Source organism: Pongo pygmaeus, chromosome 17 (assembly GCF_028885625.2).
Source record: "Pongo pygmaeus isolate AG05252 chromosome 17, NHGRI_mPonPyg2-v2.0_pri, whole genome shotgun sequence".
In the NCBI taxonomy this organism is placed as follows: domain Eukaryota; kingdom Metazoa; phylum Chordata; class Mammalia; order Primates; family Hominidae; genus Pongo; species Pongo pygmaeus.
Genome location: NC_072390.2, coordinates 84,168,044 through 84,194,367, shown reverse-complemented (window position 1 = coordinate 84,194,367; position 26,324 = coordinate 84,168,044). Strand labels below are relative to the sequence as shown.

General features: G+C 33.3%; 1 protein-coding gene across 18 annotated transcripts in view; it reads right to left on the bottom strand.

The window, feature by feature from the left end:
* CCDC102B (coiled-coil domain containing 102B) overlaps positions 1–26,324 on the bottom strand; it is a 372,905-nt gene that overhangs the window by 22,449 nt on the left and 324,132 nt on the right. For 13 of the 18 annotated variants that reach the window (XM_063653812.1, XM_063653806.1, XM_063653805.1 and 10 more), the window contains one exon: positions 11,850–13,011. In XM_063653812.1, coding sequence (XP_063509882.1) covers positions 12,904–13,011 — 108 coding nt within the window. In that variant the 3' untranslated portion in view covers positions 11,850–12,903. Of the gene's footprint in view, positions 1–11,713; positions 11,762–11,849; positions 13,012–26,324 lie in introns of those variants that run through there. The other 5 variants (XM_063653804.1, XM_063653803.1, XM_054460438.2 and 2 more) reach the window with 1 other exon arrangement.

Genomic DNA, 26,324 nt, shown 5'->3' with positions numbered 1-26,324 from the left:
TCCTGATTATAATAGATTTTTAGGAAAAACTGTTCATTTAGAATTAATTTATTCAGTAATAAAAGTATTTTGAAGGAAAAAGATACACATACATAAAAAATTATGCAACTAAATATAGGCAATGATTAAGTTCAAAAAGAAAATAATAATTAAAAAGGTAACTGTCAGAACATTTAATTATAGTACACTATGAGGCTCTGCCATAAACAATCTTAACATTCTCAGGAAAATGTATTTAACTGAAAGTTTAGTATAAACTATACTGGCATGATGAGATAGAAGAGTGGTGAAAGTTGTATTGGTGTAAGAGTTCATCAGATGTAATGAGTTCTCAAGAGATAATAGAACAAGGATAGTAGGAAAAGCCTATATAGAACTTGAGGATAAGTAGCAGCAGGAGAAAGATTTAATGTATACAAGAGTAGTGTCCTTGGGAAATGATACTCTGATTAAAATGAAATACATTATAAAATTCTATGAGGTCAAATACCTCATAGTTTATAGTTTCTGAGATTTGTGTTTGCTTAAAAAGGCCTTTTCTGAAATGATTACAAAAATAATCTCATTTTCTTATAATACTTTCCTAGTTTACTTTTGTTTATAAAATTATCTTTTTAATCTACTTGGGGTTTAATTTTATATGGTTTAGTACTGACTTTTAAAAAAATTTTATTTGATTATATCTAATGTCACAGATGTAGTTATTTGTAATGTTACCGATTTAAATAAACTTGAGTAGAGGACTCATAGACTCATGTATTCTGTTCAAAATTTTAAGTAAATTCCATTATGTTGTAATGAGGAAATGAAATACTTAATATATTATGTCTTAAACACCATTTTTGGTATCTTAAATATCATGAATGCCATCATCATACCTGAATAAAATTTAGATAAATTCAGCACATATTCTACACTGTCTTTTCTACTTTCTGTCGTTTTCATAAACTTTGAATTTTAAAAACATAAAGGGAATTCCATGGAAGAGGAATTAGTAATTCTTTCTAAAATAAAGGCTTAGAGTTCTCAGTAGACTACTATACTATACAAATGTCTTGCATTAACCAAGTGTCAGTAGAATAATGTAATTTAATAGAAATTGGTTTTATTTACACTTCCTCTCCAGGCCTTTTCCCATATTTGAGATTGGGGCATTTGACAACATTGCCAAACCATGGGAATCGCAGTTATAGATATCTGAGGGAAACAGGTGTACCAAGAGCAATTATATCTTCAATGAAGGAAATGTACATTGCTATTATGAATGCATTTGTGCTCTTCGATTCTGAAATTCCTGTTCTTAAATATTAATTTACACTTTAAAATGCCCTTAAAAATCGCTGAAAAAAGAAACACAAAGTTACCTTGGCATTGATTAATGCCAAGAAATTTATTGAACTCTCTTCTAGTTTCTAAATATTTGTAGTAATTATTGCCACTTTTGGGGTTGTTATTGAGATAAAGCACCAACTTACAATATGAATCCTGAGTTATTAGAGCCCCTGAAATTGTTTTCACTCCTACTCTTTATGTGAAATAAATAATGTCATTTTTATACTTTCTTATTTATCTCATGTTTGGTTACTAACAACTGTATGATATGTAGGCTCAGCATGGGGGGATGATGGGGTGTGTGTGTGTGTGTGTGTGTGTATGTAGATTGCAGCATCCAAATAAATGTATTAAAAATTCATTTTCCAAATAATAAGTCAAATAATAATCACCTGATCACAGGACTCACCATTAAAATAAAGTATCAGAGTACTAAGTTTCACTCAACAGTATAACTAAAGCAGCTACATCTTAAATACCACATTTAAGATGAGAGAATATCCTCCAAAATATATTTTATATACAGGGGAATTAAGTTAAAGACTTATATAAAAAAATTATATTCTCATTCAAGTGTAGTATTCTCTGAGCTTGTATCCAATCATTCACAGATTAAATAAGCAAGAGAAGGGGAAGTGATGAAATCTGCTATTGTGCAACTGAATAATATGCCTAAGGGAATAGTATTGTGTTCATTCACAAAATTATTATTTACAGAGCTGAATACTATTATCTCACTATTTACCCCAAGTTACAGCTTAAGGTCAAAATAATTTTTACTTCTATGCTTTAAGTTATATGCTTCCACTTAGTCATTTCTTCCAAAGAGGACAGCCCAGCCCAACATCTTTCTCTAAATAAAATCAAATTTTATTTTAACAGTCAAATTGCAGAGATGTTAAATGCAAAAGAACCTTAATTCCTTCTAACATCTCTTTTTGGGAAGTATTTTCAAACCTATGAGTCATGTCATTCTTCTTGAGATCTTATTTTTGTTTGTGGTGAGCAGATCCAGAAAGTATGGCCAAATTTTATTAGAGAATTACATATCAAATTTAGTGAATAAATTTTTAAAATATTAATATATCAATAGCCATTGGAAAATTTTATATTTGTGTATTTTTTATCTTTAATTGATTCTTAATTTAAACCTCATGACATAATCATGAAACATGCTGGTCTTCTTCAAAATGGTACAATTAGCATACGCTAAATTATGGCTGCAAGCTTATAACAGGTATTGCTATCTCCATTTTACAGTTGAGAAGATAGAGACTTCAAAAGATTAAATGGTTTGCTTAATTATCTTATATATATCTGATGGTTTCCAACCAGTCTCATCTATAATTCTGTCAGGTTAATCAAGTAGAAGGTCTTTTCTAATCCCTAGATAAGCATGTGATACTTAAGAAAATAATGTATTCACTGAAGCCACTGTTTCTCACTTGTAAAATGGAGATAACATTTTCTACCTCGTAAAGCAGGTAGGATGGTGTGGGTCATACAGGGAAGAAAATGAGAGTCACTGTTAATATTATACTTGTGCTTCAGCAGTCTTTCCTTATACCATTAGCTTTTATTATATGGTTATTCTTCAAATTGTTTCTAATACATTATATTCTCTTCCTTTAGGACCATTTTTAATTTCTCCTTGTCTTCTGACACAAAATAACTTAGAATTATAGATTTTCTATGTCTCTGTTTCTTTCTCTGGGTCATCAGTGTGGCTACTGAATAGCTTATTTAGGAAAATCTCTTTCCAGCATTACTTGTTTCCATGGATTGGTGCCTCACTCTGATAATTATGGTTCAAGTTGGACTTAGCATTATTTTTTCCTAATAGAGTACATTCAACTATGAGCTATGTTCCTCTCTTAAATAGACTTTTATAGGTCCAAATAAGAACATCATTATATTCAATATAGAAATTGTTTTCCTATTTAAACTTTCCAAGCCATGATTGTCAAAAATAATTATATGGGTCTGGTAGAGTTTGCTTTTGAAAAAAGTCTCTTTATTGTTTATTAGTTTCTTTGATAAATATCGTACATAAAAGTATTAAGTACATCACAGAAAATTACTCTTTTATAACCAACAGAACTGTATTCATGGAAATTAGAAATTTTCAAATGTTTCTTCATTAGTTATGTCCATAAATAAACATAAAAATTTGCCTTCATTTAAATATATAGAAACCATATATTTAGATGTGATTTCAGAAAATAGTACTAACTTTGCAACAATATATAATGGAGAGAAAAATGGAATATTTTTGCATTTATTTCTGTCATTTCTGATTTTTTTTCAGCAGTGTTTTGTAGTTCTCCTCATAGAGGTCTTTTAACTCCTTTAGTTTCATGGATTCCTAGGTAGTTCCTTTTTTTCTGTGTGGCTTTTAAATGGGATTCTGTTCTTGAACTCATTCTTGGCTAGAACCTATTGGTGTATAGAAACGCTTCTGAATTTGTACATTGATTTTGTATCCTAAAACTTTACCTAAGTCATTTATCAGTTCTAGAATTCTTTCGTTGAGGTCTTTAGGGTTTTCTAGGTATAGAATTATATAATCAGCAAAGACAGATAACTTGACTGCATCTTTCCCTATATGGATGTCTTTTATTTCTGTGTCTTGCCTGATTCCTCTGGGTAGGACTTCCAGTACGATGCTGAATAGGAGTGATGAGAGTAGGCATCCCTGTTTTATTCTGGTTCTCAAGGAGGATGGCTCCAGCTTTGGCCAATTCAGTATGATGTTGGCTGTGGGTTTGTCACAGGTGGCTCTTAGTATTTTGAAGTATATTCCTTTGATGCCTGTTTTTCTGCCTCTGTTGAGGTGATCGTATATGAGTTTTGTTTTTGATTCTCTTTATGTGTTGAATCACATTTATTGATTTGCATACATTGAACCAACCCTGTATCCCAGGAATAAAGCCTACTTTATTGTGGTAAGTTAACTTTTAATGTACTGCTGGATTCGGTTTGCTAGTACTCTGTTAAGAATTAATTCTACCAAAAAGACATGTGCATCCGTATGTTCATCAAAGCACCATTTCAAATAACAAAGACATGTAATAAACCTAGGTGCCCATCAGCAGTGGGTTGGATAAAGAAAATGTGGCACATATATACCATGGAATACTACACAGCCATAAAAAGAACAAAATCAAGGAACTATATATCCATGTTCCTTGCAGCAACATGGATGGAGCTGGAGGCCATTATCCTAAGTGAATTAATGCAGGAACAGAAAACCAAATACTTGATGCTATCACTTATAGGTGATAGCTAAACATTGAGTATACATGGACACAAAGATGGAAGCAATAGACACTGTGTACTAGTCAAGGCGGGTGTGCTGAAAGACTACTTATTGAGTTCTATGCTTATTACTTGGGTAATGGGATTATCCATACCCCGAACTTCAGCATCACACAATATACCCATATAACAAACTGCACATGGACCCCTGAATCCAAAGTAAAAGAAAAATCATACATGTTCTTTAGAAACAAATCATGTTAGCAAAATAAACATGTATTAAAATCAGAAATAATTGATTTCCATGCACTCTACTCCAACTGGTGTGATGAACCCAAAGTTGAGTCATAGTAAGGAAACTTGCACAGTTACCAAGACAAGAATTCTGTGGAGATTATCTCATTTCTCACACCAGTCACAGGGTATCTTTTTATCCCTAAGAATATGGCACAGGCCAGGCCAGGCCAAGACACTGAAGGCCTTTGCATTTTGGAAGAAAATGTGCACTATTTTGTGTACATATATATATTAGTTCAACACTAATCTTTGAAGTCTGTGTACCTGTTTCTCTTGGGTATGCAGACAATATAGTATTTTCAATATTTTGATTTAAAATAAACTAACACCTCCTTTCATTCATATTTTATTAGCCTTTGTCAGAGCTGTGTAATAAGATAGGCATTACTGAAAACAAGAGAACACACAAGGCAAACTAGTTTCTATATATATTGCTTCACTTTTTACAGTAACCTATGGTACTCTGCAATAAAAATTAATTAAATGTTTCCAGTTGCAATATATGTTTTTCTTTAGGTTGAGCAATACAAACTATGCTTAATTTACTGTAGGTCTATTTTGAAATGTATATATTTGGGAGTTTGTTGGTATAACGATTAAATATTTTACACAAAGTGTTATTTTAAAAAGAATATTAAGGATTTCTTCTTTCATGTGATTATGAATATTCAATCTAAGTTAAACATAATATTTAGATTCTGATTTCCTCTTATGCTGGAGTTTTCTGATGTATATAATTCTAATGATTTTCCTTAAATGACAAATTAGAAATTTAAAGATAAAAATTTAACTATTGAGATTACCAGTTAATGACTATAGTTTTATATAACAATGTTGTATAGATGACACTTTCAAAGTCTAATATATAAATGTCAAGTGTGTGAAGTCAGTATTGTTATTGTTACTATAAATGATACTTTACAGAATGCAAATAATTTTTCAAGATATTTCAACAAAAGAAAATATACTCAATGTTTAAAGGTTAAAGTAGTTGAAGTCAAGCATCACTACAATTTTACAATTTTTGTAAAGTATTTCCAAGATTTATTTAAAAGTATATTTTCCTTTTGCACATAAATTTTACTTTCTAAATTTGGTTGTTTCGAAGGAAATAATCTCTTGAAAATTAGAATACAAATAAACCGATATTTGTTGAATGTTTATTAATACCAGATGCTATTATCAAGGGTTTCACATCAATTATTTCATTCAATCTTTGAGGCAGTTTTACATAGTTTCATTACAAATGACACACTCAAGGTCACAGAGATGATAAATAGCAAAACCTATCTTCTGATTTAGCTGGAAGAATGTGTGCAGAAGCAAAAGAATATCAAAAACCTTACTAAACAATTCACATGATCTCATTACATTAAAAATCAATGTAAGTTGCTAAAAAATGAAAAAGAAACAACACACAAACATAAATCTCATGGCCCCTATTTTATATTAAGAATAGCTTTCCAAAGGAGATCAGGCATGTTCAGGGTGCTGTGGCCATAAATCGAACCCCTGAACAGGCCAATATTGAGCTCCAAAATGGAATCAGTATTTAAAAACTTATCAACAAAAAAGAGCCCTGGACCAGATGGATTCACAGCCAAAATCTTCCAGACATATAAAGAAGTGCTGTTACCAATCCTACATAAATGATTCCAAAACACTGAGGAGGAAGGACTTTTCCCTAACTCATTCTACAAAGCCGCAATACTCTGATACCAAAATCTGACAAAGAGACAGTAAAGAAAGAAAACTACAGGGCAATATCCCTGATGAACATAGGCACAAAATCCTCAACAAAATACTCGCAAAACAAATCCAGCAGCACATCAAAAAATTAATTAGCCACATAAAGTAGGCTTTAATTCTTGGTTGCAGGGCTGGTTCAACATACTTAAATCAATAAATGTAATTTACCATGTAAATAGAATCAAAATAAAAAATCATATGAGCTTCTCAATAGATGCAGAAAAAGCTTTTGATAAAATCCAACATTGCTTTATGATAAAAACCTGCAACACACTCAGCATTAAAGGAACATACCTCAAAATACTAAGACTATGAAAAACCCACAGCTAACATCATAGGGAACAAGCAAGATCTGGAAGCATTCCACTTAAAAACTGAAATGAGACAAAGATGGCCACTCTCATCATAGTGAGATTTCGCAATGTAGCACTGCAAGTTCTAGCCAGAGTCATCAAAAAAGAGAAAGAAATAAAAAGCATCCAAATAGGAAAAGAAGTCGAATTCTCTCTCTTTGCTGGTGATATGACAGTACACCTGGAAAGTCCTAAAGACTGCCAAAGGTTCCTAGAGCTGATAAATAACTTCAGTAAAATTTCAAGATACAAAATCAACGTACAAAAATCAGTAACATTTCTATATATCAATAATATTCCACCTGAGAGCCAAATCAAGAACCCAATCCATTTAAAATAGGAACAAAAAAAGGAAATAGTTAAGAATCCATCTAAACAATTGGTAAAAGATCTCTACAAGGAGGACTACAAAACACCAAAGAAAGAAATCACAGATTACACAAATCAAAAAACTTTCCATGCTCGTGGATTGGCATATCAATATTGTTAAAATGTCCATATTGCCCAGTGCGATTTATGGATTCAAAACTATGCCTGTCAAAGTACCAATATCATTATTCACATAAATAGAAGAAAACACTTCTAAAATTCATATGGAAACAAAAAAGAGCCCAAATACCCAAAGCAATCGTAAGCAAAAAGAACAAAGCTGGAGGCATCACATTACTGGACTTCAAACTATACTATAAGGCTGGAGTAACCAAAACAGTATGGTACTAATACAAAAACAGACTCATGGGCCAATTCAATAGATTAGAGAACCCAAAAATAAAGCCACAAATATACAATCATCTCATCTTTGACAAAGTCAACAATAACAAGCAATGGAGGAAGTAATCCCCATTCAACGAATGATGCTGGGATAACTGGCTAGCCATATGCAAAAGAATAAACCTGGATCCCTACATTTTACCATATAAAAAAATTAACCCAAGCTGAATTATAGACTTAAACGTAAGACCTCAAACATAAGAAAGAAATGCCATTCTGGACACTGAGCTTGTTAAAAAAAAAAAAAAAAAAAAGTATTACTAAGTCCTCAAAAGCAAGTGCAACAAAACTGAAACTGACAATGGGGACCTAATTAAACTAAGAAAATTCTGTAAATAAAAGAAACAATCAAGAGAGTAAACAGACAATCTACAAAATGGGAGAAAATATTCACAATCTATGCATCCAACAAAGGTCTTATATCCAGACTCTATAAGAAACATAATTATATAAAAGCAGCAAAAACCAAATAACATTAAAATTGAACAAGTTAAAATTTGCCCAATTAAATGAACAAATTATCTGAGTAGACTTTTCTCAAAAGAAGATATACACATAGCCAACAAATATGTATAAAAAATAATCAACATCAGTAATCATTAGATAAATGGAAATCACAACCTCAATGAGATACTATCTCACACAGGTTAGAATGGCTATTATTAAAAAGACTAGAAAAAACAAAGAAAAGAAAACCAGGTGTTGATGGCAAGGCTGTAGAGCAGAGGGAACACTTATACATGGCTGGTGGGAATGTAAATTAGTTCAGCTGCTGGAGAAAGCAGTTTGGATTCTTCTCAAAAAACTTATAACAGAGCTGCTATTCAATCCAGCAATCTCATTTTTGGGTTATATACCCAAAGGAAAATACATCATCACACCAAAAAAGACACATGTACCCGTATGTTAATTGAAGTACTATTTGCAACAGCAAAAGTATGGAATCAACTCAGGTACCCATCAATGGTAAATTGGATAAAGAAAATGTGGTACACACACACCATGGAATACTACACAGCCATAAAAACAGAACAAAAGCATGTCCTTTGCAGCAATATGGATGCAGCTGGAGGCCACTATCCTAAGCAAGTTAATGCAGGAACAGAAAACCAAATACCACCTGTTCTCACTTATGAGTGGGGACTAAATACTGAGTACATGTGAATACAAAGATGAAAATAATAGCCACTGGGGACTATTAGAGGAGGGAGGGCGGGAGTTAGGTGAGGGTTGGAAAACAACCTTTAGCTGCTATGCTCATGAATTGGGTGATGAGATCATTCATACAGCAAACTTCAGCAATACACACCTTACCCATGTAATAAACGTGTATATGTACCCCCTGAACCTAAAAGAAAAGCTGGGGAAAAAATAACTTTCCATTAAATTTGAATTGTTTATTTGCAAGATGGGCATGGGTGGCAATGGGTATGAGGACTGAGGTCTTCTTTGAACCAGGACTTGCTGCATTGTGCCATTTGTGATAACTGGTCTGCAATAATGGATGCCAACAACTCCTAGCTGTCCGTATACATGCATGTGGCTACTTCCATAAAGCCACAGCATTAATGTCCCCTTGTCTTGAATCTGGAACATCCCTATAACCTGGTCTAACCAATCGAATCTGAGGGAAGTAGCTGTCTGACTCCCCAGCAATCCTCCTGAAAGCCAATATCCCCATGAAAATGCTCAAGGCTGACTCCTGAGTATTGAGAGGTTACTTGGGACAAGGGAGAGGCCCAGCCAGCAGCTGTATTCCTCACCCCAGATGAGGTATCAGATAAGAGACTGAAGTCATCTTGGACATCCAGGACCCAGGAGATCTCCTAGTAAAATGCAGCTGCAAGACTCACCCCATGGGTTGAGTGGAAGCACTACCTAGCTAAACCCAGAAAACCAACAGAACAATGGTAAGCAATACAAACATGTTTTAAGCTACTAAGTTTCAGGGTAATTTGTTTTGTAGCAGTAGATATCTGAAATAGAAATTGGTACAGAAATGCAATGCTGCCATAACAAAAACATAAAATATGTAGTACTGGTTTACAAACCATGGACAAGTGGACACCGAAAAGGCAGTGAGGGGATTCATGAACGCTGTAAAAGTCACAGAGAAATTATTACTGGAGGCTGGACAAATAAAGGAAATTCTGACACATGCAACATGAATAAACCTTGAGGACATTATGCCAGGTGAAATAAGCCAGTAACAATAATAAAATACTATATGATTCCATTTATATGAGGTATCTAAAGGAGACATATTCCTAGAAAGGGGCTGAGAAGAGGAAAAATGGGGAGTTGTTTAATGGGCATAGAATTTTCAGTTTTATGAGATGAAACATTTCTGGGTAATGGTAGCATAACACTGACTATACTTAACACTACTGAGCTGTACACTTAGAAAGCGTAAGGTGGTAAACTTATGTGTTTTCTAAAAAAACTCTATTGATCATCTGTCTGTCTCTATCTCTATTTATCTAATACATCTATCAATCTCTATCCTATCTATCTATCTATCCATCTATCTATCTATCTATCTATCTATCTATCTATCTATCTATCTATCTATCTGCCTGTCTGTCTGCCTGCCTATCTATCAGTCAATCATCTATCTATCTATCTATCTATCTATCATCTATCTATCTAAATTAACAGGCCTCTATTTCCCCAGCACACCATGGTAGGCAGGATGTCTGGGAAGAGAGTGACTCAGAAGGCAAAAGGGTCATTTATTCTGCAAAAAGGATGAGTAGGAGACAAGCAGAAACCTACAGGGTAAAGCTCAAATTCACTTCTACCCTCTTGGGAACCAGCAGCCATTTAAGTAGCATAAAATGCAACCTAGAGTGACTCCAGCCAATATCACATACAGCAAAAGAACCACCATTTTGACCACAGCCAACTCACAGAATCTTGAATTATAGAAAATCATTGTTGATTTCATTAAGTTTTGGCATTGACTGTTGCACACCAAGATATACCTGAAACAATATTTAGTCCCCAATATTTTGAAAGAAAATCATTGAAGCAAATATCTTTCTTAAGCCATTATCTGTACAAACCAAATGTTTACTATGCAACTTCAACCTTGAATCAAGATTAGTCTTCTTCCAGTATGTTCTTTCATAATCCTGTCCACTTAATCTATCACATCTCAACTTCCTCATCTGGTTTATGAGGATAATAATAATCTCCATTATATATGTGTTATGAAGATTAAACAAGTTAATATGCCTAATACATCTAGACAATGCTTTGTTCATAGCAGCCCTGGAAGGGGTAGTCATCAATATAAGTCTGTACTGAGATCACTGAGGAGCTGCCTCATTGTTCTATCACAATAGTGGAACCCTAGAATAGAAAAGAGAACATGATATAATGTGAGAGTATAAAAACCCATTCCTCTTGGGTTCTGAGATTGTCAGATAAGCAAACCTTTAGAAAAGAGCCCCATTTTCCCCTTTACGTGTTTTTATCTAGAGATTGTGTTGTGTACAAGAAACTATAGAAGTCTAATGTTGAGGGATGGTGGCAGGGAGATTTGTTTTCCACTTGCATTTAGGATCTTGAGAGGAAGACGCCTTAACAGTTGCCCCACACCCACTTGGGGCACAGCCACAGAAAAGCAGAGAAACATGGTCAGGCAAGGGGAACCCTAATATTTAGCTTCTCCAAACTGTATTTGGTTCTCACATGGGATTGTGACTGAGATGAGACCTTGACCTGTGGCCCATCCTGAAGGCTCCATCTGGGTGAATTGCTCAGTCAGTTGGTTGATAGGGGATATGATGGGATAGAGGAGGTCACACCAGAAAGCACTGAGACGGATCCAGTTCAACAGGAGGAGTGTTAAGCAAAGAGAAGGAAGTTCACATTTAAGCATCAGAACCGAGCAAGAGTACCCAGAGACAAAATGGACTTCATTACTACACAGCCTAGCAAACACTCACCAGTGTGCACCTGAAGGTCGGGCCTCTTTGCCCCCCAGTGCTGAGTTCCTGTTAGTCATACAATCGCCCATGTTTGGAAGAGAAACAGGGAAAAAGCAAAGACTCAGTGAATGACAACGCCTTTTACAATGAGAGACTCTGACAAAAGTGGTCTTTATTCAGTAATGAATTAGTAAGATTTCATTTTTTTTTTGACTAATCAATGGAGGGGGAGATAAGTAAAACCAGTATGTTATTGACTGAGTTAAATCTTACAAGTTGCCTTCAGTTGAAAATAGGTATGGAAAATTCTAAGTGTCTTTTTGTTCAAAATAACATTTTACCTTAAAAACTAAACTTAAATATGAAGCAATAAACTATAATGTACATAAAAGTTTTAAAGAAATATTCACATAACCACAATTTCCTAATTTTCTCTATTCCCACTACTCAAAGGGAAACCACAGCTTAATTTTGGCCTGATTTCTACCTAGATACTACTTTGCAATGCTGATGCCTTTCCATGATTTTACTGTAGAAATGTCTATCCAGATAAAAGTCAAAAGTCCTTCTAGTTTCTCAGCGATGCTTACAGCCTGTCTTAGATTCAATCATGGGTTATCTGTTACTTTAAAATACAAAACACTTTTTCTAATTCATCTGCTCACTTCCGTTTTATACGAACAATTAGAAATGATTTATAAAATTATATAAGAAATGTATTGTTACACCTCTAGAATGATTCATTTTTGTTAATACAATCTGCCATCCCCACCACATAGACAAAAAACACGTACATAAAAGTTTACCAATTACTTAAACAAACCAGTACTTTTACTTCAAGTCAATGGTTTTCTTGTTAATGACCCAGCAACTTATATGGTTTTCAACTTACTTTTTCTTGCCAATATTATAACTCTTTCAGATTTTATGTAAAAAGTATTCTGAAAGCTCTTTTTGACTTTCAAAATATTTACACATCTTAGAATTAAAGTTGTTTTTAAATGACATTTAAATTGTCTTTCTGAGAATATGCAATATTTGTTAGGCAAAAATTAGAAGAAGTGAAGAAGCCCATTAATTTGTGTATTGTCTAAGTTTTTTTCATTAATATTTCTAGTTCATAAAAACAATTTTACTGATATTTAAGAAAAGGATATGGAAATGTCTTTAAGGCCCTAATCTTTAATTCAGCATATTTTTTGAAAAAATTACCAGTTTTGCAAGTGCCTGAGTTCAGTCTCTAAGTTTTCATTTCTTTCTTTCTCTTCATCCAGAGACCTCTGGAGCTTATGGATCTGACTCACGGAATCATCCAGCTGAAAGCGAAGTAGAAAATGCTTTAGTTAGGCTCAAGTGTTCTATAGTATATCATGGTGGCTATAGTAAATAACATCTTATCATATTCTTAGAAATTGCTAACAGAATAGATTGTAAGTATTCTCACCACAAAACTATAAGTATTTGAAATAGTACATATATTAAGTAGCTTGATTAGCTATTCTATAATGTACACATTTAGCAAAACATCATGTTGTATACCATAAATATGTACAAATTTTACTTGTCAATTTAAAAATAAAATTTAAATTAAAAAACATGAGGATCCATTCTATATGACACAGTTTTCTATCTCCATCTTAATAAGAAAAGCCCTTAATGAGAAAAAAAAAAGTAGTTGAAATAAAATAACCCTTTAAAAACAAGGTATATTTTTGTATGACAGTAACTTACCAGTAGTATATGTGTGAGTTTCTTTTGTATATGTGCATAAATAAATGAAAATATTCATTTATTTTAATAGAGTTAATGTACATATTCAGTAATAAGCCTCAAAATGATCTCTGAAATATTTGACAAAATACTTTCTATGTAGCCACTCTTCCCCCATTTCCACTCTTGCCTCCCCTAGCTATAAGTCACTGAACTATAACTTGTGTTTTTCATTTCCATGGTTTTGAACAAAATACATATGTGTGTATACATATTCACATATACATATGCTAAGTATATATATATGTGAAATATATTTATATATATTATTGAAAATGTATCATTTTAATTAAAAAAGGTATTTCATGCTATATGTAATATTCTTGCTTTTTAAATCCAACAGCTAAGACTCATCTATAGTAATGTTTCATCTGTGGTCTCTTTGTCCTCTCTGCATTATAGCACTGCATTAATATGCCATGACATATACACCTACCCTCCTTTCTGTGAGTATTTATATTGTCTCCAGCCTTGTGATGCTCTGAACATTCATATATACTGGGTCCCTTGGTATCCACAGGAGAATGGTTCCAAGACCTTCTGCAGATTTCAAAATCCCCATATGCTCAAGTCACTAATATAAAATGTGATAGTATTTGCCAATAATCTATGCATATCCTCCTCTATATTTTAAATTATCTCTAGATTACTTATAATACTTAATACAGTATATCATATATATAAATGGTATATGACAAGTTGTTATATTGTATTGTTTAGGGAATAATGACAAAAATCTGTACATGTTCAGTACAGATGCATTTTTTTAAAATATTTTTGATTAGTGGTTGATTCCAATAATGTGGAATCCATGGATATGGAGGGCCAGCTGGATAGATATATAGTAATGCACCACATAATGACTTTCTGGTTAATAATGGATGCATATAAGGCAGTGGTGCCATAAGATTATAATGGAGCTGTATAATGGAGTAGGCTGTACCATCTATATCTATGACCTTCACACAAAGATAAAATTGCCTAATGATGATCTTTTCAGATTATATCCCTATTGTTGATACACACGCACACATACACACACACATACATAGTGATAACAGATGATAGACAGATATAGATGTGATTCATCTGTGACAAATTTTCTCTTGAGACATGCCTAGGAGTAGAATCACCAGATTATACTTGTTATAATACTAAATTTCACAAGGTAATACCAAAATGTCTCCCAAAATTGTTCACTAATTTAACTCAATAATTAGAAGGGATGCAGTTAAATCACATTTTCATTAACTCTTGATGTGACTTTTGAAAACTTTTTTCAATCCCTGATCAATAATTATGTATAATGTCTCTTTATATTTTTATTAGATTAACATTTTTCTCATGTGTGTTTATTCAGGCCTTTTGCTTGTTACTCTATTTTGGCATTTTTCCATTTCTTTTTTTCTGTATATATTCATGTTATAATGTTAATACTATTCCTTTGTTGGTCATAAGAGTCCCAAGTATTTTTGGCAGGTTTATCACTTTTTTTTCATTTAAGAGGTCATTGGTTTAATCATAGTTATTTTTATTAAATTATGAACTATATCAATATTTTTTCTTACAGTTGGGACTTGTACTTCAACTATAGAAAAATGTTATTCTGTATTTTCACTATTTTTTTTCATGTTTTACACTTGTCATTTATGTTCTTGATCAAGCAGGAGTTAATTTTACACATGACATGAGGTAGAAATCCAATTTTATTTTTTTCCTATACAAACACATTTTGAAAGGTATATAAGTGCAAATATTGAATAGACTTTTATCAATTGATCTGACATATCAAATCTGTCATATGTCAAAATTCTGTATATATGATGTAAAAAGTTTCTTTTATAAAGTCAGATAGCAGACCCTTGCTTGGATAATTTATTTGGTCCTGCACATGGTCTGAATTACTATAGCTTTCATTATAAATTTTTACATACAATAGTAAAAGATTCCCTTTCCCAGTTCTTTTTACTCAGAAATACTTTGATTATTCTTGATTCTCTATAAATTTCAAAAACAGCATAGCAAATTTCATGAAGAACTATACTTGTATTTAACCTGGAGTTTCATTAACTCTATGGGATAACTTAAGTATATTTGACATTATTTCAGTATTTAATGTTTTTGCCCAAAACACAGTGTATTTTAAATTTTACTTAGGTCATCCTTAAAGTCTCTCAACTAAATATTATAATTTTCTCCTTAGAAGCTTTGCAATTTCATCTTAGGAGATTTAATTTTATTAAATTTAGTTTTAGGAATTTTATATCTTATGACATTAAAAGTAATATTTTAAAGTTATTTTTCCAAAAAATAAAATAAAATGTATTTTATAAGTTTTGTTGTATGTGTATAGTAAGTAAATTGCCTTATTAGGCCAGGAAAAGAGGTTCACATCTATAATCTCAGCACTTTGGGAGGCTGAGGCAGAAGGATTACTTGAAGCCAGAAGTTCAAGACCTGCCTGGACAACGTAGTGGGACCCCATTTCTCAAAGAAAACATAAAAATAGCCAGGCATCGTGGCACATGCCTGTAGTCTCAGCTACTTGGTAAGCTGAGGCAGGAAGATGGCTTGGGCCCAGGAGTGCAGGATTATGGTGAGCTATGATTGTACCACTGTACACCAGCCTGAGTGAAGAGCAAGACCCTGTCTCTAAAATAAATAGTCTTATTAACAGAACATTTGTTTTACTGAAACACCTAGGTAAACATTCCTTGGTTTTCAAAAGATTAGCCTTTTTTTCCTTGATTGAAATAAGGTATTTTAAAATAAACTCCATTTTATTTTGAAATATATCTTTAAGCTTTGAAATCGATTAGGGTTCATATTACAGTTTTCCCATGTGTGTCTTATAGCAAGTTTTATATCCACAGAGTCTAATACTCTCCATCTTTAAAATGGTTGCACTTATAGTCTTGTTATGAAGATGAAATAAGATAACATTTATAGATTGCATTATGTGGTACTGGACATGAAGCATTTAGCATACGTTATCTAACCTAAACTTGTTTTATTAGAAGGACAATGAAAATTAATGTGAAATGTAATTATGGGTACTGCTATTATAAGTGATTCTTGGCTACACAGTGAAGGCTCTATCATGACTAGGAAAGTTAATGCAGTAAAATGAGCACTTAATTTCTAAAGTGCGGAAGTCATCTTAAAGGCAGAATATCCCACAAGGCAAAAATAGAAAGAGCAACACTTAATCCAAGGTGATGACTAAAATGAAGCAGAAATGATAGATTCAGAAGGTTTTAGAAGTTTTCAACAAGGGTGATACGCGTGAGCATCTCATCTTATAGAAGTGCTATTTTGTCCTGTATACTAACAAATTGAAATTATGCAAACATTGTGAGTTGAATTACAATGAATCTGTCTGTAATTTGTTCCTTCAACTCTTGGCTCATAGACAATATCAAGGTTTTAGAAATGCAGATTTAAGGCCGTGCGCGGTGGCTCATGCCTGTAATACCAACACTTTCAGAGGCCAAGGCAGGTGGATCACTTGAGTGAGGAGTTCCAGACCAGCCTAGCCAACATAGTGAAACCTTGCCTCTACTAAAAATACAAAAATTAGCCGGGCATGGTGGCAGGCACCTGTAATCCCAGCTACTCAGGAGGCTGAGGCAGGAGAATTGCTTGAACCAGGGAGGTGGAGGTTGCAGTGAGCCAAGATTGAGCCACTGCACTCCAGCCTGGGCAACAGAGTGAGACTCCCTCTCAAGAAAAAAAAAAAAAAAATGCAATGCAAATTTAAGCAATGGACCCTGACATACTCTGAATAAGCTGAGAGGTCTTGGCTTTGAACTGCTCTTTTTAGGAAAAAAATCCACAACAAAAAGTATCTTACTCGAGTACTATTAATTGTGTTTTTCTAGGTTAACCATTAAAATATTTTAAGAAGTATTTTATTTGCTAAGTGGCCAGGTTGTTTTCTTCTTGGCCTTACTGGGGCTTCCATGGGGTGGGTCTGTGTGGTTTTATTCTCCTCCCTTCCACACAGTAATTTTTAGCACCTTTATTCTTCCAATTGAATATTTTACCATGTTGGGGAATTTTCCACACATGTTCAGCTTCCAGACAAAAATCTTACTTTTCCCTTGAAGTAGATTGCTGATCCTTAGCACTAGAGAATAAACCAATAATTTCAGTATTTATTTAAATTCCATGTTAAAAAAAACAGGATGAATTCATGTCCTTTGCAGGGACATGGATGAAACTGGAAACCATTATTCTCAGCAAACTAACACAGGAACAGAAAACCAAATACCGCATGTTCTCACTCATAATTTGGAGTTGAACAATGAGAACACATGGACAGAGAGAGGAGAACATCACACAGCAGGGCCTGTCAGGGAGTAGGGGACTACGGGAGGGATACCATTAGGAGAAATACCTAATGTAGATGACGGGTTGATGGGTGCAGCAAACCACCATGGCACGTGTATACCTATGTAACAAACCTACACGTTCTGCACATGTATCCCAGAACTTAAAGTATAATTTAAAAAAAAAAAGAAAGAAAATCTTAAAACCTTTGATGATTGTAACATACAGTAATTTCAGATTTTTTTAATGTTACATTTTTACCTAATATTTACAATGAAAAATATAATTCAATGAATAAACCAAGAGTTTAAAAAAATAAATAAATAAAAAGAAAATAAAATTGCCAGAAATATCAATCCTTCTCTATACAAAGTCAAACCACCGCTAAAGATGAACCAGATCCCAATTGATTGATCTCTATACCAGGGTTATTAAAGTGAAATCAATTTAAATGTTAGAAATAATTATATAGATTTAAGCTGTTACTCTTCCCAAGGGGTGTGGGGGAGGTGAGTTTTTTTTAAGTATCCTGATGGAGAAATGCTATTCTGTAAACTCTTCTCATCAAGTATTTATGCTTACAGAATGAACATTTTGTTAATATATATCATAATGAACTCCCAAATAATATTTAGTCTTATTTCTGAATTTCAAACGTTTAGACATTTTTCAGTAATACCCACATTTCGTTGCTATCTATAATTCCTAATTCATACAGATGGCACAAGTTTACTTTCTTACCATAGAAGTTTCCCCTTGTATCAAACTCACATATATTTGTTGATTTCACTTTTCTTAGTTTCCATTTTCTATGGAGAAACCAGAATGTTCAACATTCATGCCTCATTAAAAATTTATTTTTAGAAAGATTTTCATTCTGTTATATAGGTTCAAGATTTAAAATACAATAATGTAATAGGCTAATAATGATGTTTGACTAATATTATTCTGGACCCTCAACTTATTTCACATTTTCATCTTCTCACCTGTATACATACTTGGAAAAAAAAAAAAACACACATACTTATTTGGCATTACAGTGCCAGTACTTAGGACAGTTCCTAAATAATTAATAGATGAATTAGAAATGTTTCTTTTTACCTTTTTCTTTGATTCATAAATTTTTAACTTCTGCTCTTTTATTTCAGATTTTAGTATTTGAATATGAATGTGGGCTATGACATTTAGGAAGTTAACTTACAGGTATTATTAGATATATAAGAAACATTTTAGTAGTTTGATAGGAATAGCATTTAACCTGTAAGTTGCTTTGGGCAGTATGGCCATTTATACAATATTGATTCTTCCTAACCATGAACATGGAATTATTTTCCATTTGTTTGTGTCATATCTGATTTCTTTGAGCAGTGTAACTCTCATTGTAGAGTTATTTTACCTCCCTGGTTAGCTGTATTCCCAGGTATTCTACTCTTTTGGGGGCTATTGTGAATGGGACTACATTCCTTAAATGACTCTAGGCTTAGAGGTTGGTGTTTAAGAATGCTACTGATTCTTGTACATTGATTTTGTACCCTGAAACTTTGCTGAAGTTGTTTATCAATCAAGGAGCTTTTGGGAACAGACGATGAGGTTTGTTTAGATATAGAATCATGTCCTCTGCAAACAGGGATAGTTTGACATTCTCTCTTCCAGTTTGGATGCCTTTTATTTCTCTCTTGCCTGACAGCTCTAATCACGACTTCTCATACTATGTTGAATAGGAGTGGTGAGACAAGGCATTTTTGTCTTGTACTGGTTTTCACAGGGAATGCTTCCAGCTTTTGCCCATTCAGTATAATGTTGGTTGTGGGTTTGTCTTAGATGGGTCTTATTATTTTGAAGTGTGGTCCTTCAATGCCTAGTTTATTGAGGGTTTTTAAGATGAAGGGATATTCGATTTTATTGAAAGTGTTTTCCACATCTATTGAGATAATCATGTGGTTTTTGTCTTCAGCTGTCTTTATGTGATGAATTACATTTATTGATTGCCATCTGAGGGATAAAGCCTACTTGATCATGTTGCATTAGCTTTTGGATGTGATGGTGGATTCAGTTTGTGAGTATTTTGTTGAGGACTTTTTGCGTCTATGTTCATTGAGCATATTGGCCTGAAGCTTTTGTTTGCCGTTGTTGTGTCTCTGCAAAGGAGCCCAAATAGCCAAGGCAATTCTAAGCAAAAATAACAAAGCTGGAGGCATCACATTGTCCAACTTCAAACTATACCACAAGGCTACAGTAACCAAAACAGCATGGTACTGATACAAAAATAGATACATAGACCAATGAAACAGAATAGAGATCCCAGAAATAATGACACATGCATGTAACTATCTGATCTTCAACAAAGCTGACAAAAACAAGCAAATGGAAAAGGACTCCCTATTGAATAAATGGTGCTGGGATAACTGGCTAGCCATATGTGGAAGACTGAAACTGGACCCCTTTATTATACTATATACAAAAATCAACTCAAGATGGATTATAAAGACTTAAATGTAAAACCTAAAACTATAAAAGCCCTGGAATATAACCTAGGAAACACCATTCTGTACATAGGACCTGACAAATATTTCATGACAAAGATGCCAAAAGCAATTGTACCAAAAGCAAAAATTGACAAATGGGATCTAATTAAAGTAAAGACCTTCTGAACAGCAAAATAAAATATCATAAGGGTAAACAGACAACCTACAGAATGAGAGAAAGTTTTTGCAAACCATCCGTCTGACAAAGGTCTAATATCCAGACTGCATAAGGACCTTAAAAAATTTACAAAAGGAAAACAAACACCATTAAAAAGTGGGCCAAGGACATGAACAGACAGTTCTCAAAAGAGGACATTAATGCATCCAATAAGCATATTATAAAATGCTCAGCCTAATTATTACAGAAATGCAAATAAAAACCACAGTGAGATACCATCTTATACCAGTCAGAATGGCTATTATTTACGAGTCAAAAAATAATAGATGCTGGCGAGGTTGCAGAGAATAGGGAATGCTTATGCATTTTGGGTGGGAGTGTAAATTAGTTCAGCCATTCTGCGAAAGCAGTGTGGTGATTCCTCCAAATATTTAAAACAGAATTACCATTTGACCCAGCAATCCCATTGTTGGGTATATACTTAAAGGAGTATCAATCATTCTACCACAAAGACATAAGCATGCATATGTTCATTGCAGCACTATTCAAAATAGCAAAGACAATCAACTTATATGCCATCAACAGTAGACTAAAGAAAATGTGGTACACGTACACCATGGGACACTATGCAGCTACAAAAAAGAATGAGTTTATGTTCTTTGCAGCAACATAGATTGTGCTAGAGGTCATTATTCTAAGCAAACTAACACAGGAACAGAAAACCAAATACCACATATTCTCACATATAAGTGGGAGCTAAACAAAAAGAGCACATGGACACAAAGAGGAGAACAACAGACACTGGGACCTACTTGAGGGTAGAGGGTGGGAGGAGGGAGAGGATAAGAAAAAATACCTATTAGGTGCTATGCTTATTATCTGGGTGATGAAGTAATCTGTACACCATGCCCCTGTGACATGCAGTTTACCTATGTAAGAAACCTGCACATGTACCATTGAACCTAAAATAAAAGCAAAAAATAAAAACGAAATATTTTGGTCCAACTATTAAAGACATTGGAGTTTGAATACAGTGTGATACTTTAAGTAAAATTTATTTTTAAAATGTAAAATTAATTAAAAATGATTCCTCAGTATAATTTCTGTTTTTGTATTAAGAATGTGTATTTATGAACAGCCTAATGATTTAGCAGAGAACATAGTTATAATACATTTAAAACCATAATTTTGAGAGTATTTTATCACAGAAGGAAATGATTAACATGTTAGTAATTTAAGTTTATTACGTTTTATTCACTAGAAAAGTTTGTATTCATTTTATCATAATCATTATATTTTTGTTGTCATTTGTCATGTTTTGATATATTGAATGCTTCAAGAATAATTTACTATTGATATATTTTAGGAACTGAATTGTGTTCCCTCCAACCCAAATTCATATATTGAAGCATTAAACCCCAATGTGACTGTATCTGAAAGTAGAGTAAGAAGGTAATTAAGGCTAAATGAAATTGTAAGAGTGGGGCCTTACTCCAGTAAGGTATTCAAATAAGAAGAGAAAGAGATTACAGGAGCGCACACACAACAAGAAAAGGCGATGCAAGGTCTCAGCAAGGAGGCGGCCATCTGAAAATCAAGAAGATGGGCCTCATGAGAAACCAACCTGGCTGATACTTTGAGATTCCGAACGTACAGCCTCCAGAAATGTGAAAAAATGAATTCCTGTTAAGAGACTCAATTTGTGGTATTTCGTTATGACAGCTCATTCTGCCTAATACAATATATACAAAGTAAAACAGAAACAATCATTTAGAGAGATTCATTGGCACTTAAGGAAGAGATCCCAAACATGGTTCCCAACTGTTACTGTTCCTTTGGTTTGTATATGTAAACATTCATGAAGTCAAGTGAGCTTCAGTTTCATTTTAAAAAGGAAATAATAATGTTAAATTATCTCACACAGTGGAGATAAATTAACTATTAAAATCTTAAGGAAGCTCTCTACAAATATCCAAGCATAGAAATAATGGTCCTCAGCATAGCTGTCTTCCTTCAATCAGTCTTTCTCAGAGTTATTCATTTCAAATATCTCATATTGCCTTCTCTAGAGGGAAAATACTTACTGAATTTGGCAAATGTACAGGGTTTCCCAGGAGAACTATTACATGCATTTGTCATTTTAGAAGACAATAAATATTGAGAGCATACTATGCCTTTGGCACAGTTTTCAATGCTTTCATTTAATCTGCACAATGGTCCTGTGATTAAGAACCAAAGTTATTGTGGCAAAATGAGAATATTGTGTTAATTGTTTTTGGAAGCAATGTTCATTAGAAGTAGAATCATGGCTCACTAGCGTTTGAACCAGACAGCTAGATTCCACAACCTCAAACTCTTAACCTCTAACCCAGTCAGTAGTATGTCTTGCTTTATGACAGGTAAAAAGATTTCCCTTCAATTATAGAGATAGATTTTTACCATTATTCTTTCAATGTAGTGTTGGTAATATATTTTTTGCTTTGGTTTTGGTTTTGTTTTGTTTGTTCTTTTTAAAAAACTGGCCACATACTAAATGCAATAGCTGGGAATGTTTTTTAAAAATCACTTTCATGGACCCCTTACCAGACATTCTGAACTAAAATCTCAGGGGCAGTTCTCATTCAATTTATTTCCACTTCCTTCACGTGATGCTGTGCTTATAAAATCTGAAAACAACTGGGATGTATTGTAGAACTTTTAAGAAAACTCTTTCAGGCTTAATTAGGGATAGGAACAGCATTTGCAAATCATTGCCACACATACATTATTTTCAAGCTATGCTTTTCAAATCTCTTTCAAAAGTTTATTTTCATAAATATTGCTTGTCATATTTCTTTTCAGAATAAACTCCCTACACTCAAATCCTGAAAATAATTCAGTAGTTCTGTGGCCCAGTGTCTAAGGGAGTGGAGATTATTACAGTAATCTAGAGTGATAGAAATGGTTATAATTACACACTTCTTAAATGAATTTACGATTCAGGGTACTGAGGTACAGGGTGCTGAGTATTGAGATAATATAATTTCTTTTTAAAGATCACCATGATTTTGTTAGAGAAAAGTAGAACAGGTAAAGCTGTTAGGAGATGAATGCTGCGGGTCCAGTGTGACACGGTGGTAGCTTTAAAGTGGTAGCCATGTAGGTAAGACCAAACGAGCAGGTTTGAGGAAATACTGTCGCCAAATCTTCTCCAATTGTTATTTCATATTAGTGGCAGCTTTGAGGTATGAAGCAGGCTGATTTGGTCATTAGAAATCTGAAGTTATCCCTTAAATTTTGCTTTCTTTAAAGTTTTTCATCTGCCAGTTTTGTTTAGTGCAATTTCATTCCTATATTGTAAATCTGAGTGTTTAATATGTAATTCAATAATAATTTATTGTAATATTATTTTATGATTTTCTTATTATGTGATTTTTGAAAAAGAGAACTTCCCAGTTTTTCCGTGCTGCTCCTCCTTCATTCGTTTCACCCTTATTTTCTTCCTTTTCTTCTTTTCAAACCTGGTTAGAAAATGTTCCATACCAAATGACTGATGGTAATTAATACAACTACGAATAAGTCAGAGGAGGCCCTTGCTGCCTTAGTTCTGACATTCAAATTGGGGTAGTAGGAAGTAGACAGAAAAAAAACAACAAAAAGCCCATAACTCAACAGGGTACTTTGCGATAAACTCCAAGGAAAAAATAAACACAGTGACATAACAGGAACTGACCACCTGGTTTGGAAACGGCTGAATAACATCACAACTAGAAGAACTAGTGAAGCAAGAGAAAACCAACCCCAAAGTTAGCAAAACACAAGAAATAACCAAAATCACAGCAATTGAGAAATGAAACACCATGCAAAAGGTCAATGAATCCAGGAGGTGGTTATTTGAAAAAATTTATAAGACAGACTGCCAGCTAGGCTACAAAAGAAAAAAACAGAGAAGTAAAGATATGTAAGCTGAAATTCTAATGGTCAGACTCCAGGCATGTAACAACCTGGGGGCATATAAAGGAGTTAGGGTTTTGTTCAAAGTTGAATGGAAGGGCTTTGGGCATTAAACCAGCCAATCATTTATAGGGAGTCCATAGGGGAAGCAGGAAGATGAAATAGTAAACTTTTTTAGAAATATAGGAAAAGATCACGGGAGCAGTAATCTAGAGTGATAGAAATGGTTATGTAATATAACAGGCAAACCTGTATCCAATAAGTGTAGGTCGTGTTAACCATAAGTGCAAGATACACTATCGGGGTAACTATAAGAGGAACTGGTAAAAATTATAAACAACAACATGTCAGCATAAACCTGACAAAGAATTATGAAAAACAGGACATCTGAGTAAGCTCAATGTAACTAATGCAAATTGAGTATCTGCTGTATACTAAAAGTAGGATGATATATAGCAAGTGCTGCTTTGATTCTGTAATGAGAGATAAAATACACTTCAACTTTCTGACTGCTTAACTGCATGTATTAAAATCATTTTTTTGCTCAATAAAATAGCCAATGCCATATTTATGAATTTGCATGTTCTTTTGGGCCTTGATTTCTTTTTACTCTAACACTTTAGCCTACTTCTCTCCTTTTTCTGACAGCAACAGTAATGGCAGGAACTTTTCAGGCATTTGCTTTTCGTCTTTCTTTTGCAGTCCAGCTGGGAGCTTCCTACCTGTGGGCTCTCATATGCCTCTTACCTCACCCAGGTTTAAAGAATTAGATTCAAAATGGTAAGAGAGGCTACTGAATTGATACCATTTATTTTTAATTTACTTTAACCTCTCAGAAAGAGATTTTTTAAGTTTAATAACATAGCAACCAATCTTAAAAAACACAGCGATTAATTATGTCACATTCATCTAAGTAAAAATAAGACAACTTCAATAGCCACATAGTCACAAAACGCTGACATATTTTAAACCCTGCTTATCAAACATACTTCTACTACAGAGTGATAAAATCAATAGATATGGTTGGAGGTAGAATGCATACCACTAAAGTAATCAACCAATTCAAGAATTTCTGTCAAATCTCTAGAGGATAGTTAATGAGAAATCTCAATAATCCTATTGCTTGATCTTGTTATTGACTAAACTGACATTTTAATACCATCAAATTGATCAAAACCTTAGCCACAGAGTCAAATTTAACACTGAGGAAGCCATCACACACACACACACACACACACAAACCTGCATCTAATCTAAATCTAAATAGATATAATTTGTTTAATGTGCCTCAAGGATTCAAAAATAAAAATACAAGAAATAAATATTATATATAACTTTCACTCATGAGCTTTCATATAAAAATAAAATATTGGTTTCATAGCAATAGTGAAATGGATAACGCCACCAGGCACACCTAAAATGATGAATGATAATAAAATTAGGGATTAACTTTTCATAGGATTTGCAGTTGAAAAATAAACTTCAGTGTACATATATCATTCCTCATGTAATAAATAAATTTATTTTATGGTCCATTAAATCAGGGCATGTAATGCCCTTATAAGCCTTTCCCCTGCCTCATAAAAGATCTAGGATTTATCTCATAGAGTAAATAAAGAAAATTTAGTCTAAGCAACATAATTTAATTGCAAAAGTAAAGTGTGGCTCATTCAGTATTTGAAGGAAATATTTTATACAATTTTACATTGGAGAGTAGGAAAAAATCCTTACTATTACATTAACTAACATATAGTAATGATTCATTCTATATTTTCCTCTAATTTTGTAAAATGTGAATTCTCAAAGATTTGTTTCTACTGCTAACAATTCTTCTAAATAGACACTGGAAGTAATGAATGGCAAAAATAAGTTTATAAAACATTGCATAACTAAATTTCAATTAAATAAAATGGAAGAGCAAATATATAATCATGCATTTTACGGCCAGTTG